The sequence below is a fragment of the Osmerus mordax genome, chromosome 2 (assembly GCF_038355195.1).
Source record: "Osmerus mordax isolate fOsmMor3 chromosome 2, fOsmMor3.pri, whole genome shotgun sequence".
Taxonomy (NCBI): domain Eukaryota; kingdom Metazoa; phylum Chordata; class Actinopteri; order Osmeriformes; family Osmeridae; genus Osmerus; species Osmerus mordax.
Genome location: NC_090051.1, coordinates 22248941 through 22265688, shown reverse-complemented (window position 1 = coordinate 22265688; position 16748 = coordinate 22248941). Strand labels below are relative to the sequence as shown.

Genomic DNA, 16748 nt, shown 5'->3' with positions numbered 1-16748 from the left:
CAGTATGGATTCTAGGTGGACTGCAGAGACCGTGTCACGGTTAGTTTACAGCAAAACGTGCAGTGTGAGCAGGGAAATAGTAGTCGGGATGAGAGCAGTACAGAAAACAATCCCACATCACCCTAAACATCACCAAATGTGAGTGGAAGTAAATAAAGAAAAGGAAGGCAGACAGACAAAGAAACAACCCTCCCTGTTAGCCAGGACTGACAGCCAGCTAACAAAATCAGAGGGGAGCGTGGAGGGGTGTCTGTGAGGGAGCGTGGAGGGGAGCGTGGAGGGGTGTCTGTGAGGGAAAGTGGAGGGGAGTGTGGAGGGGAGCGTGGAGGGGAGGGGAGCGTGGAGGGGAGTGTGGAGGGGAGCGTAGAGGGGAGGGGAGCGTGGAGGGGAGGGGAGCGTGGAGGGGTGTCTGTGAGGGAGCGTGGAGGGGTGTCTGTGAGCGAGCGTGGAGGGGAGTCTGTGAGGGAGCGTGGAGGGGTGTCTGTGAGGGAGCGTGGAGGGGTGTCTGTGAGGGAACGTGGAGGGGAGCATGGAGGGGTGTCTGTGAGCGAGCGTGGAGGGGTGTCTGTGAGCTGACTCCCAGACCAGGAGCTCCCAGGACCAATGTATTCAGTTTGGTCTGTCTCTTCTATAACATGGATACGATGTATGGAACTCTGTCATACAATGTCTGAAGAAAGACAAAAAAAGTGAACATGCACTCATGGAGCCACACACACACACACTCTATAGGAGGTGAGGAGAGACAAGGAGACCACAGTGGAAAAACCCATCACAGTTTTTCACGATGTTGCATAGCTACCTTAAAACATTTACTCTCTGCTAGTGATATTACATTCGACCGTGTGGTGGTTAAAGAAACTACAAAGAAACAGTGTAGTAACGTACAGAAAACCACAAACAGCTGAGCATTTACTATACAGCCTGGCTACCTACATAATAACTACAAGCATGTGCCACGCTTGACAAAAGCACCCACCCTCCCACCCGCCAGTAGTAATGGTACATCCTGTACTCAACTGAAATGAGTGGTTAGACTTGAATGGATTGTTCCACTGGATGTCCAAATGGGGCATATCCGTCTATGACATTCATTCATTCCCTTTGACCCTGCGCCAGCCCGCAACTTTCTGTTTATTGAACGGTTGAGGTTTACGATCCAGCTCGCTCTGACCCGGACCACCGGCGCAGGCCCAGTATCACGGATGACGCACTCGGACGCTTTCACATGACAGCAAGCCCGTATCGTCTTACACACCAAACCACTGGAAATGAACTCAGCGCAGAACAGTCAAGATGAATTGCACCTGATGGACCCAAGACCACCCCTGACTGTAAACACACCCACACACACTCTCCTGTTCCAACCAGTACGATCTCTGTTGATTGAGCAGGACAGGTGAAATGCGGGCTGCATCACAGGCACTGCATCACAAGCACTCTGCATTAAGTGTTTCCAAATGTTTGGTCTCAGCGGCGTTTGAAGGACAAGGTCACGGTCCCACCAACATGCTGCTGTATGCTGTTCCCTAACAGGCTCATTGAACCAGTGTCATCGCTTGGCCTATTTTTGGCGCTGACTTCGATAGGGTCTCCCCTCTATCCCCCTCTCCTCTCTCTCGCCTTCTCCCTCTATCCCCCCTCCTCTCTCTCACCTCCTCCCTCTATCCCCCCTCCTCTCTCTCACCTCCTCCCTCTATCCCCCCTCCTCTCTCTCACCTCCCTCTATCCCCCCTCCTCTCTCTCACCTCCTCCCTCTATCCCCCCTCCTCTCTCTCACCTCCTCCCTCTATCCCCCCTCCTCTCTCTCACCTCCTCCCTCTATCCCCCCTCCTCTCTCTCACCTCCTCTCTCTTTCCCCCCTCCCCTCTCTCCCCCCGGCCCTTGGCTTGCTCCCTCTACCCAGTCGTCTGTCCTCGTAAAGCGCCGGCTGAACACCAGGCCTGCATGAAGGTGGACTCAGAACACAGTATTTACATACAGCGTAAATACACTGTATGTGTACTGCACCTTTACCCTCCAAAACACCACTGTGAGTTCACTGTGTTACGTCACTCTGCAGCACAGTTACAAATATCACAACTGCTCTGTCAGGGGAACGTGCGCCACGTCAGAATGATTTCAGAAGCGGATCGTTCCGGATCGTTCTTCGCAGGCTTTTGGTTTGAAGATTGAAAAAGCACCTTGAAGTCTGAATAACATTCGAACACCGCTTTGGTGACATCATAGTCAGAACGTGTACAATAACAGCGGCTGCGCCACATTATGGCAAGTTGAAGCGTTGGGTTTGACTTCACCGGGCACCCGTCAAAAGTGACGTAGCAGTTTTGGAACGTTTCTTCTAAAGGGGCCCCCATCTTGAATTTCTTACCCCTTTTGTTTTGACTTACATCCAGGGACAACCTAGCTCAAGCTTCCCTGGAGACGCACACGCGCACACACACACGGCTTAATTGGGTTATTGGGCAGCCTTATGTGCATTTTTCTGTTTTCATACTCATTAACATCTGTGCTAATGTCTCCATGCACGTGTTGGCGGTTAAAGTATGTGTGTGTGTAAGCATATGTGTACTGTATGTGTATTGGCAAACGTGTGTAAGTGTGTTTGTGTGTCAGTTAGGTCCAGTCAGAACATCAATAGAGAGAGCTTGGAGACGAGAGCTTAAGAGATTAGTGACACACTGCTCTAGAGCTTTACAAACACCCTGTCCTAGACTCTCCTAGGAGGGCCTTGGTTAGGTAAGCTGTAATTCATTAAGTCTGGTGACATGGATTTTATTTAACCTTTAATGAAGGAGGCAACTAATGCTGTTGGCTTACTGTATTTACTTTTGTGTGTTTATTTGGCTTCTGATTATTCCTCTTACTGAACGTATGTGAGTGTGTATGGTTAAGTATTATTTATTCACAGCCTGGTTAGGTACTGGTTTACTTGAGAAAAACAAATGGAAACTCACTGTCGAAGAGACGTAGACCGAAGCTAACAAGATCAGTTTGTCTTACTCTGTGTAGTTTGTGTGTGTGTGTGTTTGTGTGAGCTTGTCCATGCTCTATCCCTTGACCTAACCCAGATACCGGGCGTTTGTTGATCCAACCTCTTTCATCCTATAGGCCTGAGACTGTGTCTCCAGATCTGTCTGATGAGAATGTTGGAACAGCGCTGCTTGAGCGTCAGGTACAGCAGGTCCTGTACTCTCTGAAAGGACAGCCAGCCTCGAGGGACGGCTACTTTGTTACCCTCGTGTTCCCCAAACACCCTCGCTCGCTGGTCTGTGGCGTTGGCAACGGAAAATAAACCCCTGTGTGGCCTTTCCCTCGCCCCTGAATGACCCCCGACCTTCTGGGACAAATGAACTGGGACGAGCCCCTTGAGTCAGAGAGAGAGAGAGAGAGGGTGGGGGGGGGGGGGGAGAGGGGGGCAGAGAAAGGGAAGGAGAAAGAGGGTGGGAGAGGGAGTAAAAGAGAGGGACAGAAAGGAGAGAGAGGGGAAGTATAAGGAGGCAAAATAACTGGCAGAACGCAGAGAGAGAGAGAGAGAGAGAGAGAGAGAGAGAGAGAGAGAGAGAGACTGAGTGAGTGAGTGTCTGGTTGTGTGGGTGTGTTGCGGCCATGCAAGCCATGCAAAACCATTTTAGAGAAAAAGGTTATAGAAAGCAGAACATCTGAACAAATCTGCTGGGCTGACACCTGGAGTGCAGGGCAGCAGTCACAGTGTTATCTAAACATCACCTGTCCCTCCCAGGTGACCCCCTCACCTGTCCCTCCCAGGTGACCCCCTCACCTGTCCCTCCCAGGTGAGGGGGTCAGGGGGAGGGCACACCTTGTTGAGGCTTCCTGCTGGGGTTCTCCGGAACATTCCTCTGGGTTCACTAATGACCTTCTAATGGAACTAATGAGCCTGGCCAGACACACCGCAGCACAGGGGCCCAGAAGGAAGGGAGGGGGGGAGAGAAGGGAGGGAAGAGGAAGTGAAAGCAGGGTGAAAGAGAGAGGGGGGAGGGAGGGTTGAGGAGAGAGGATGGAGGGAGGGCGGCAGTGAGAAAAGTTGGGAATGGGGGGTTGCTGATAGGTAAACAGAGGGATGGAGAAAGGGGAATGGAAGGAGGAGAGGGAGTTTGAAACTCGGGAGGCAGAGAAGAAGGAGGAGGAGGAAGAATGAAGGAGGGAGGATTCAGTGTAAGATGGAGGGTGGGTGCAGAGAGAACGTACCAGAAATGAGAGAGACTTTCGTTCCCAGCATATTAACTTACTGTGGTTCTCAGAGCAATGGCTGCACTCAATTAACGCAGTATAGCCTAACATTTCAGACATGTCACTATTGTGCACAGTCAGCTGTTCTTAAAAGTCTCTCTTGCAGTCAGATGTATTCCAGTCAGTACTTTTGGCTCCAGTTACTACCCAGCTGACTATCAGTTGTTTCTAACCTCCTTCCCTCCGTGTGTGCAGGTGACTTCTCCATGGGGGAACTCCAGGACCCCTTCCTGGTCAGTGTCCACCTCATCAGTGACCCGGGCCAGGGCAAGACCCTGCAGCGTGCTGCCGACGGCGTCCTCTCCTGGCTCCACCCCCAGCTGCAGCTGTTCCGCGTCTCCGAACGCACGTCTCGCCAGGCGCGCCGCCCCTCCGCCGCCAAACGCCAGTCCTCACAGTGCCCGCCCCCGCCGTCCCTCTCCTCCAATCACGGCCCCCCGCAGTGCCAGCCGGCGCTTGCCGTCATCCTCTTCCTGCAAGAGTCGGACGGCGGCGAGGAGCAGATCGCCGCGCTGCACCGCGCCCTCCAGCGGCCGCCCTGGCGCTTCCACCACACTGAGCGTGTCAGCGGGGGGCGCCACGTGCTGCCGCTGGCGCCCGGCAGCCAGGACTTCTTCACCCTGGCCCCCGGCACGCCGCTGTGGGCGGTACGGCAGGTGCACTACGGGAAGGAGATTGTGCGCTTCACCGTGTACTGCTGCTACGACAGCTTCCCCGACCAGGTGAGGCTATACCGGCTGTTGCTGCGGAGACGGCTGGCCCAGAGGAAGGATGACTTCTGCTTCCTGGTGGTTTACTCCAACCCCGACACGGAGATCCAGCTGTCCTTCAAGCGGTTGCCGCGGGGACAGAGCCCGGTTGCCACGGAGTCGTCGGTGATGGAGGTGCGTGTGAGGGATGTGGGGGCTCTGGTGCCCCTCCTGCCGCACCCCTGCAGCCCCATCAGCGAGGCACGCTGGCAGACGGAGGATTACGACGGGAACAAGATCCTGCTGCAGGTGTGTGTGTGTTTTTGTGTGTATGTGTGTGTGTTGGGGGCAAGATGAGTGTGAGCATGTTTCATGTCTGTGCTAATGCACATGAGTGTGTGTCTGTGTGTGTGGCGTGATTGTTCTTAAGAGGTTCATAGGTCTGTGTGTGTGTGTGTGTGTTTGTGTGTGTCTCACCAACAGAGGCGTGTGTTTCATCTGTCACATGTGCATCCATCTATCTCTGAGCGTCTGTAGTAAACACGTCTCTCAGCTGTGCTCCTCCCTCTGGGCAGTGAGAGAGACAGTAATGCTTCACAGCGTACCGCAGAGCTGCAGAGCACTGACATGAGTTATTATCCACACAGCCTCTCCAAGCCTCTGGAGTGTGAAGCCTATTGTCTGCTTAGCAACAGTAATGAGCAAACAGCAGATGAACAGTGAGCAACCTGATCAAGATGTTCCAGTCTGTTGATGGGCCCCAGTCTTCACACACACGCACACACACACATACTGAGGTTTGGCAGGGCATGACAGCCACAGTTGGACTGCCTCTCCTCCTGTGTGGGTTGTTTGAGTGTGCGTCTCTGTGCTAACCCTAACATAAGGGTTATAAACTACATTCAGCTCTTCATCCAAAATGGAAAATGTATCACTGCTGAAACAATGTGCAGCCATCCTTATCAACAGGGAAAGGGAGGGAGAGAGAGGGGGACAGAGAGAGAGGGACAGAGAGAGAGAAAGAGAGAGAGGGACAGAGAGAAATACAGAGTTCTGTCTGAGGGGAACAAACGGGACACCGAAGCCAAAAATAACAGGCTTGCTCAGCAGACAAAAGAGAATTGAGCCTCCTCACTTTGCACTCCTACCCTCTACTACCCCTCCATACTCCCTGCTCTGACCCTGGAAGGGAAACTGGAGGGCTAGGGTTAGGTGTGGAGGGTTAGGGTTAGGTGTGGAGGGTTAGGGTTAGGTGTGGAGGTTAAGGTTAGGTGTGGAGGGTTAGGGTTAGGTGTGGAGGTTAAGGTTAGGTGTGGAGGGTTAGGGTTAGGTGTGGAGGTTAAGGTTAGGTGTGGAGGTTAAGGTTAGGTGTGGAGGTTAAGGTTAGGTGTGGAGGTTAAGGTTAGGTGGGTTAGGGTTAGGTGTGGAGGTTAAGGTTAGGTGTGGAGGTTAAGGTTAGGTGTGGAGGTTAAGGTTAGGTGTGGAGGGTTAGGGTTAGGTGTGGAGGTTAAGGTTAGGTGTGGAGGTTAAGGTTAGGTGTGGAGGGTTAGGGTTAGGTGTGGAGGTTAAGGTTAGGTGTGGAGGTTAAGGTTAGGTGGGTTAGGGTTAGGTGTGGAGGTTAAGGTTAGGTGTGGAGGTTAAGGTTAGGTGTGGAGGTTAAGGTTAGGTGTGGAGGTTAAGGTTAGGTGTGGAGGTTAGGTGTAAAGCTGTGCACCGCAGGGGCCATCGTCTGTGACCACCCTAAAGGAGATTCAGTGAAGTTCATACACTCACACTGCAAATACATTGTTTACACACACTGGTCTATAACACACACACAAAAGGACCACCAAGTGTGTGTGTGTGTGCGCGTGCCTGTTTGTGTGTGTGACTGCATGCCTGTGTGTGTGTGCCTGCCTGTGTGTGTGACTGCATGCCTGTGTGCATGCATGCATAGATGTGGTTAAGCATCTGTGATAGTACCATTCCTACACAACAACACACCCTTACCTGGCTTCTCACATACTCTCTCTCTCTCTCTCTCTCTCTCTCTCTCTCTCTCTCTCTCTCTCTCTCTCTCTCTCTCTCTCTCTCTCTCTCTCTCTCTCTCTCTCTCTCTCTCTCTCTCTCTCTCTCTCTCTCTCTCTCTCTCTCTCTCTCTCTCTCTCTCTCTCACACACACACACACACACACACACACACACTGCAGCTCTTGTTACAGTGGTATCAGTATACAAGTGGATTTCTGTCAGAGGTCTGTTAGATAAGTTCTTCTGAAACTCCAAGCTGATTACAACTGACCCATTATAAAGATTGGAAGGACCCAACTAAATGGGGGGAGGGGGTTAAGATGACCAGTTAAAGCTTGTTGGATTTAGAGAGCCTGAATTTATCGGTGTGGTTGGCTTTTCATGTTATTGTTTTATGTTCATAAAGTTATTAACAAATCATAAAAAGACTACAGAATGGAAGGTCATGCTTCCTTCAAATCACTCTTTTGGTAGACATATTACTGATGCATTATAACACTTGTTGATTCCTTCATGTAAAGAATCCCAAGCTGAGGATATGTTAGATGAGCAGGCGTGTGTTGATCCAGAGACACAATAAGCCAAAGGGGAACCGTAACCCTAACCAGGAAGTGTGTTCATTCAGAACCCTAACCAGGAAGTGTGTTCAGTCAGAAGGGCTCGGGTCAGCCTTTGTCTCAGGGTCAGTTCCATCTGACCCGGATTAGCCCTGGATAAATCAGGGCTCAGAGAGTGGCTCTCACCATCGCCACGACAACAGCCTCGTTACCCAGAACCCCCTGCTGCTTCCAGGGCAGCATGGGTTGTCTGCACGGAAAGTTAACCAGCCTGAGTGTTAAGACCATGGATGAAGACCATGCACATAGACCCTGACACACATGCGGACAAACATGGATAAACACAGACACAGTCTCTCACACACACACACACACTTCTCTCCTCTGGTGTCCCTACATCATCGTTAGTGTGTTAATCAAACGGTCCCCAGCAGACACGTCCTCCTCCCTCGGTCCCCAGGGTCACATCCTGCGCTCCTGTCGAGAGGAACCACATCAATCGTTTGAGAAATAGAGGAGAGGATGAATGTGAGCTAGAGAAACGAGAAAGGATGTGTAGAGGGAGAGAGGGGGTAAAGAAAGAAAGAAAACAAGGACGTAAGAAGTAACGGAGGAGTTGATGTGTGTAAATGAAGGAGAGAAGGAGAGAGGCAGGGAGAGAGAAGAACAGAGGGAGTATTTGTAGAGAGGAAATGAGAAAGAAAGTGCAGTGAGGTGTGGAGCAAGGAAACACTAGGACATTGTTTCTCTCGCTCTCACACACACACAATCTCTCCCCCTCCACACACAATCACACCCACACAATCACTCACCAGACATAACCCATACTCACACACAATCTCACACACACAAACCTGCATACTGGAGTCTGCACGCCCTCATCACCCACACGCACGCACACACACACACACACACGCACGCACGCACACACACACACACACACAAACATTAGTGCCAGTCATCATCCAAGCAAAGGAAAACAAGCAGTTCAACATGAACAGCTACTGTAGTCGCTTAACAAGGCATCCACTTAACGAAGCATCCACTTATCCAGCCAGCAGCCCTCTGCTTTAACGAGCCATTTGCCTAACGAGCTCGGCTTAGTAATTGTTGTTTTACAGCCTCTCTCCAAAACTCACAAATCACCCAGGTGAGCATTGTAACGTAAGCTATATAAAAAGTCAACGTCATATTGTTTTTAAATCCAGCATTGTAAGAGGTTTTTAAATATATATCACATTTAAAAAAGGTTTCATTGGACAACTGCAAGGACTGTCCTTGGCTTGTACCACACAGCCAAATGGTTGCATATTATTACTGTGGAAGGGAAAGGTGGAGTCGCCACTGTCCATGAAGCACACCTCCTCATGCACTTCTGGAAACAGCTGTCTGGAACCGTGTAGAGCAGTCAGGATGACTCCAGGGTTGTTTGGGTGGAAAGAGAGGTGAGATGACAGGCATGAGAATAGCAACATGGAAAAGCCATCAGAGAGGAGGGGGAGGATGGAGAGAGGGGAGGTGAGGGAGGGAGGGGGGGGGAGGGAGGGATGGAGGGAGGGGAGGTGAGGGAGGGAGGGGGGGGAGGTTTGGGAGGGATGGGGGGAGGGAGGGGGGGGGGAGGGAGGGATGGGGGGAGGGAAGGGAGGGATGGATGGAGGGAGGGGAGGGATGATGGGATGGGGGGAGGGAGGGAGGGAGGGGGGGAGTTTTGGAAGGGATGGAGGGGAGAGGGGCTGGAGTTTGTCAATCAGACTTGCGAGGTTGGTGTGATTACTGCATGTCAACTAGCTGATATGTGGCGAATGATGGGTTTAGCAGTCCATCAGTAGCCCTAACCCTAACTTTACAGAGAGGGAGAGGGAGAGAGAGGGGAGAGAGTGAGGGAGAGAGGTAGAGGGAGAGAGTGAGAAGTCTAAGCACCGTAAACACGTAGGAAGGAGGGAGGACGGGGTTGTTTTTGGACAGAACCATGTCTCCTCCTCCCTGTATTGAGGGTCGGCTGTGGAGGGAGGAGGGGGGAGGGGGATCCAGGAGACATGGCAGTCCCCGCGGACGCAGACGAGTTCTCCAGCTGCCGGTGCAACTCATAAAGCGGTCAGGCTGGAAACGCAGAGGCCTCTTTAGTGGGCCCAGGGGTTTCCAGTCCCCTCATCCTCCCCTCCCCACCCCACCCCTCACCCCATCCCTCACCCCACCCCACCCCTCACCCCACCCCTCACTCCAACCCACCCCACCCCTCACCCCACCCCTCACTCCAACCCACCCTACCCCTCACCCCACCCCTCACCCCATCCCTCACCTCAGAGAGCATCATTAGCGTACACACCATGTCCATAGGGGACGAAACCGTAATTATTTTACTGAATAGTAGGAATATTCCACCGGTGTGGTTTTATCTGCTGTTCACATTTAGGGAGAATAACTGTCTTTGAAACAAGACTTTTCCCAGGTTTCCTTATGGCATACTAAAAACACATTTCAGCAACATTCGCGTGGTCCGGTATTTACATCAGCTGTGATGTGTCTGCTTCCTGTCCCAGGTCCAGGGCGCCCGATCTAAACGCTGGAACACAGACGGTCAGGGCGGACATCTTGTGGACGACTCCTCCCCCACCCCTTCCCCTCCGCCCAGCGAGCTGGTGGCAGCTCCACCCCAGTCCAACCTGTTAGGCCGCGCCCCTGTCTCCACCCGGACCCGGCGCTACCACCGTCAGTCTCAGATCAGGACCCAGAACCACGAGCCCAGACTCCGGGCCTGCCAAGCCTCCCAGACCTCCCTGCCTCTGGCCTGGGAGGAGGGCGAGGCGGGGGACGACTGGGCTCCACAGCGCCACCCGGAGGCCTGGAGGACCCAGTGGACCAGCCACCGCGCCAGCTCCCTCTTCTCCCTGCCCACCACCCCGGGCCACGCCCGCTCCACCTGCTCCTCCCCCGGGGCCCCGCCCAGCCCCCCAGCCCTTCGCCACACCCTCCCTCACTCCCGCAGTGCCTCCCTGGTCCCGCCCTTCCGCCTAAACGTGGACGCTCTGATTGGCGCGGAGGAGACAGACGTGGACACTGGGATGACAGTGGAGACTGGCAGCATAGTGGACCTATCGGTGGTGTCCGCTTATAACAAGCCCCGCCTCTCGCGAACGCCCCGCCCCGTATCTGCCCCGCCCGAAGACGTTGGACCGGTTCCCCCCGGGCGCGTCGTAACCAAGGCAGCTACGTTAGGCCGGCCCCCGATCCCCACTAGAAGCAGCAGCCTCTCCTCCAAGAGCATGCCTGCCACCCTGCAGCGGTCCCGCCCCCAAAGTACATGCCTGCCAATGAACGGGCATCTCACATGGAGTGACAACTCCCTCAGCCAATTGGACAGCACCAAGACAAGCAATGGGGAGGTTACGCAGAAGAGCGAGGGCCAATCAGAGGAGGATGATCAGGAGTTTTACATTTAAAAGCCAGTGGGTGGGTTAGAGATTAGAGACCAGTGAAGACAAGTTTCTGTAGAAGTCTCAATTAAAGACACATTAGAATTGCAGAGGCAGTTCAAAGACTTATTTATATGCCATTTCTATGTGATCGTATGATCGTTTTTTGTGTTAATTTGTGTTTTTGTGGTGTGTGGATACGATGGATTAATATTAAGTAAATATATGGTTTTAGTTTTCGTTGACAGGTATATATATTGTGATAAAATACTTCTGGTTGTCTGTATAGCACAAATTAAAGTATACTTTTCAGACATAAATACTGAATCTCTCTCTCTGAATCTGCACCGATGCCATCACGTTCAGGCAGCAAAACTAAACTAAAAAGCCGGTAGTTATTAAAATACCTGCATTGAGACAGATAAAATTGGAATTTATTGGGAGTCCTTTAACCCTCGGTGGTATGGGTCAGTGTCTTCATCTTCTTAGTGTTGAACTGGGGCGGAATACAGATTGTGGTAACCATCCTCCACCTGTCACTTCAGATTGATTAAGGGTAGTTAGGCAGAGGACACTAGGAGAGGAAGCCACAGTATTTAAGAAAGCCCCCACTAGCCTTCTCTTTCTAAGTAATTGCCTCTAATGTCGGCCTGCGGTCCAGGCTCTGGTGACATGCTAAATGCAGTGCTGCCCTCTTGTGGTAGTTATGATTGTTTCTTAACAGGATCTTTTGTAAGTTGTCTATTTAATTTAATAGTATTGTTCTTTGGGGGGAGATGGGGAGGTTCCATGTCCATTAAACTGTCTTGGTTTAGAACGTGTTTGTGCATGAGTTAAAAAATGAGCTACTACTTGCTTGATAGTAAAAAAATAAAATAATTAACATCCGAGTGAAGGCCACTTACTCTGGGAGAGTCTGAGGGATTTTGGACATTTCCTTCCTGGATCAGGGCCATTTCTGCGGTCAACAGACCCTTCTCTTGTAAGTCTAGAGTAAAGTGTTGCCATAATGAAAGGTCCTGTTTTTGAGCAGAGCCAAAACGTTACCTCACAGGGTACGACGTCTCCCAGCAGCATGTGAACGTTTTACCAGGTGAGCGTGGGAGGCCTCCACACTACAGCAGGGAAATCCCATAATACTCAACTTCTCATGGGTTGTCGCGGCGAGGTCTCCATGAGCTCTGCAGAGGTGATGTCACCGTCAACCAATCAGAGCGCAGCGTTGTATAAGCACATTGTTTTGCTTGTGGTTTCGGGGTTCTACAGAGGATAGCTACTTAGGTTGCTGTTATAATCACAACAGCCCACCTAGTCTCTAATCAAGACTTCAGTCTGATTCAAGTGGTTCTCTTCTCCTTGTGAAGTGTTCGGTTCTTTAAGCCATTGATGAAAGAAAAAAAACTTCTGCAATCACCAGTCTTTCATCTTAGATTCTTCACCCTTTTTCAAAGAGGAAAGACACAAAGGAATACCAGCAAACCTTGACCGAGAGCCGTTTCAGTTCCGCCTTCCGGTGTGATTAAACCTGAAGTGGAGGGCAAACGGCTCCTCCTCAATCAGAACACTGGTTGTACAAAGGACACGGTTCACTTCTCCTTCTCCTCCTCCCCTGGAAGAACGCTCATCACGGTGCTGACACATGTGGAAGGGTGACAACGTGCTGTCTGTCTGTTCCCTGCACTCAAACCTGTTTAGTTAGAGCTCTGTGATGGTTTCTGGGGTGAAAAAGTGCAGTATCAAAAGTGTTCAGAAAGATATAGCCCTTCATATCCATCCTTCATATCCAGCCTCCAATGTCTAGACTCTCATGTCTGAGTATCAGTCTGTAACCAACTGACCATCCCAGGCCATCAGAATCCCTGTCATTACAATTTAGCGGGACCGCAGTCCCACAACCAACCTCCAGAGGGCACAGTCTGGCAGAGAAGCAGGCAGCAACCCACCACCACCACACCAGTCAGGACACAAGATACGGATGAAAAACACACACGTCTCCAGTCAGGCGATCATCAGGATTGTGCGCCTCCATCTGCTCTCCTCTCCGTCTACCACTGACAAAACGACAGAACGTAAGAACATTTATAACTTTGCAAAAAGTCAACTTCTTACCCTTCCACACTGAAACACCCCATCACACACAATCCAAATATCAGCCCACAGATCCAGACACTAGCTACTGCACAGATACAGACCCAGCCACCCTGCTCCCCTCAGCCAGGGAAACCCCCACCCTCCCAGCTCCCCCAAGCCTCCAGCTCCCAGCCTCCCTGCTCCCCCAAGCCTCCAGCTCCCCCAAGCCTCCAGCTCCCCCAAGCCTCCAGCTCCCCCAAGCCTCCAGCTCCCAGCCTCCCTTCTCCCCCAAGCCTCCAGCTCCCAGCCTCCCAGCTCCCCCAAACCTCCATCTCCCGGGGGGAGCGAGGGTGGGTGTGAGGGTGGGTGTGAGGGTGGGAGTGAGGGTGGGTGTGAGGGTGGGAGTGAGGGTGGGTGTGAGGGTGGATGGCTCCCCTGGCTCACGGTGCCTCGGGGCTGTAATCCTGGCAGGGCGTACCTGGCGGATCTCTCCGGCGACACCGGCCCTCATCGCCCCGGCCCAGCGCACCGCCGTCCCTGCTAATCCCCCTCCCAGCCCAGCGGCCCGGCGGCCCGGGGACACAGGGTACAGGGGGTGACAGGCTCAGCCATGCCAAACAGCCAGCAGCACTCCTAGTAACGATGGGGATTACAAGAGTGTGTTGACCACACTGTTGACTGCTCAGAGTCAGCTCATGAAGATGTTCTGGGTTACTGAATGAGCCTGTGTCTGTCTGTAACTTGGGATTCAAAGGGTCTGTGCATTTGTGTGTGTGAGAGTGCCTGTTTTGTCGTCTGCTTTTCTCACCTGCATTACATGTGTGTGTGAGCGTGTTGTTTGAAAGTGTGTGTTGTTTTAAAGTGTGTGTGAACGTACGGTTTTAAAGCGCTCAATAGGTCACTGAGTGCGTGCTGAACTGTGCGTACGTGTGTTTGCATGTATGAACCTGAGTGCACCTACGAGCACACATGGAACGTATCGCAGATCTGTATTCATTTGCAGTGGATCTCTCAGGCCCAGCGTGGATCTTCCAGGCCCACTGGCCCAGCGTGGATCTTCCAGGCCCAAAGTGGATCTTCCAGGCCCAAAGTGGATCTTCCAGGCCCAAAGTGGATCTTCCAGGCCCAAAGTGTATCTTCCAGGCCCAAAGTGTATCTTCTAGGGCCAGAGTGGATCTCCCAGGCCCACTGGCCCAGCGTGGATCTTCCAGGCCCAAAGTGGATCTTCCAGGCCCAAAGTGGATCTTCCAGGCCCAAAGTGGATCTTCCAGGGCCAGAGTGGATCTTCCAGGGCCAGAGTGGATCTTCCAGGCCCAGCGTGACAGCTCTGCTCTGGGAGAGCACAGGAGATTTCCTCTAGCAGACGTGTCTTCCAGCAGCAGCCGTCAGAGACCCCAGGAGAGGAACGGAGAAGGGAAATCCTGATCAGAGGACAGAACATGGACTGTGGGATGGATGTTGTCTCCTCTTCAGGTTCAACAGACCTGATACAGCATCGCTCCTCCTTCCTCTCCTCTTCCTTCCTCTCCTCTTCCTTCCTCTCCTCCTCCTTCTTCTCCTCCTCCTTCTTCTCCTCCTCCTTCCTCTCCTCCTCCTTCCTCCTCTCCTCCTTCCTCCTCTCCTCCTTCTTCTCCTCCTCCATCCTCTCCTCCTCCTCTGTTGAGGAAGGTCGGAGGTTAGCGGAGGACGGAGAGAGGGTGAGGGAGAGAGTGAGGGGAGAGAGAGTGTCGGGTGTCGGGGGAGGAGGGGAGAGAGGGTGAGGGGAGAGAAGGTGAGGGGTGTCGGGGGAGGAGAGAGAGGGTGAGGGGAGAGAGAGTGAGGGGAGAGTGTCGGGTGTCGGGGGAGGAGGGGAGAGAGGGTGAGGGGAGAGAGGGTGAGGGGTGTCGGGGGAGGAGGGGGAGAGAGGGTGAGGGAAGAGAGGGTGAGGGGAGGAGGGAGAGAGGAGGAGGGGAGAGCGTGGGGACTGACACCGCTAGCAGGGATTAAATTACTGCCGTGTGGAGAGAGGCAGAGGCATCACTGACATTGCGCAAACACATGCCTGTGTGTTCACACACATGCACACACAGTACGTGGATTGAAAGGTTACAAGTCTGAGGGTGTTAGGTGGAGTGGAGTGCATGGTAGAGTTGTATGAGTGTAGACTGTGTTGTAAGCTTGTAGGAGTGTGTGGACGGGTTGTTGGTAGCTGGCATCGTGTGGTACAAGGCGGGGGTCACCAGGGTTCAGGGTGGCACGTCACCAAGAAAAGACAAACTACCCTAAAAAGGGCTATTATGAAGAGTATGAGGAATAACCTTCTAATACACCTGATGTGACAAACAGGTTTGCTGTGCTTTATGTCCTCCAGGAACACACTGACATTATCTCTGACCCTGTCTTCCTGCTTTTTAATCACACCAGGGATCACCAACCGAGAACAGGAATCCTTACTTCTACATCCCAAGTGTTCTCTCTCTCTCTCTCGCCCCCCCTGTCAGCACGGAGTCACACTGTTAGTTTGAATGCCTTCAAGATGAAACGCTGTTGTTTATCTTGGCGGCTGTTCAAACGATTGTCTTTGGTCAACTACCATGACATTTCGATCCCATCAAGTCCTTAAAATTCCAAATTCCTGTGTCGGAGTTGGAACATTAGGTATTAAAGAATGTGGCAACTCCATTCAATGAAGCCAAGCTAGCTCCACTAATTAGTCAAGTCCCAGTAATGGGCGGAATCCCATTCCGCAGAGCGGCCAAATACCTGATGGCTACCAATCATGACCCATCTTTGCCTTCAGTTTACCATGGGAAAATGTGCACTTGTTTTTTGACGCAAGTTGGAGATGGGGGCACTAATTACAAAGTATTGTCGGGGGGAAGATGAAAGTTCATGTTCTAGAGCAGACAGGCCTTGAACACCCTTCCTCAAATGAACACGATCCTCCTCATGCGGATTCTGAACAAGTCCATTAGCTGTTGTCTGGTGAACATGTCGTAAATAAATTGCATTGCTATATATTCTACACACAGGCCTACCAGAAGAATTGGGATATGCATAGGTGTTAGTCCCCAGCTAATGCACAAATATGTGAACATATGAATCTATTTCCACATATAAACAACACCCAGTGTCTAAGGAAACCATGTGGCCAATATTTTCTTCATAATTTATTATAATTAATAGCTACATTAGAATCCTTCGTTCTTCCTCAAAAGTCCTCCTTTGATTGTCTGACATATTTAGATGACTCAGTTAATGCTCCTCAGATCGATTGCTTTAATAATTAAACCACTGTAAAATTGCTGACAGGGGCTTCAGCGGCACATTCCAGAGTGTGTGCTAATTGGAAGGGCTGGTGCAGCACTTTGATGATGCGTAGTGTTCTTGACGGGATGCCTTTTGATCATCACAACAAAGAGCAAGCTGCTTGTGTAAGGGAAGGACTATCTTTGGGTGCGTGTGTGTGCGCGCGCGCGTGTGCGTCTTTTTTCCCAGCTCGGTTGCGGATTTGCTGGCCGGCGACATGCCTCCCCCTGCCTGGCTCCTTATAGCGCCGGGGCGGCAGGAATTCTGGCCGAGTGGTACGGACATCGCCGATAGAGACCGCAAACACGGAGCATTCCCTTTTAAACACGGTCTTATGACTGAGGGCTCGCTCAATCAAGCAGTTACTCAAAGAGCGGACAGGAGTACGAAACACAGTGACAGGAGAGGTGACAGGGACGTCAGGCTACATGCAAATACGTTGACCTGTGACACAGACAGTGGACTTTACAG

General features: G+C 52.0%; 1 protein-coding gene across 1 annotated transcript in view; it reads left to right on the top strand.

The window, feature by feature from the left end:
* The window catches only part of LOC136967650 (protein FAM124A), a 17297-nt gene extending 6138 nt beyond the window's left edge, over positions 1-11159 (top strand). Inside the window, exons 3-4 of the mRNA XM_067261522.1 lie at positions 4447-5249; positions 10047-11159. Coding sequence (XP_067117623.1) covers positions 4447-5249; positions 10047-10946 — 1703 coding nt within the window. The 3' untranslated portion in view covers positions 10947-11159. The remainder of the gene's footprint in view (positions 1-4446; positions 5250-10046) is intronic.
* Positions 11160-16748: the final 5589 nt, after the last annotated feature.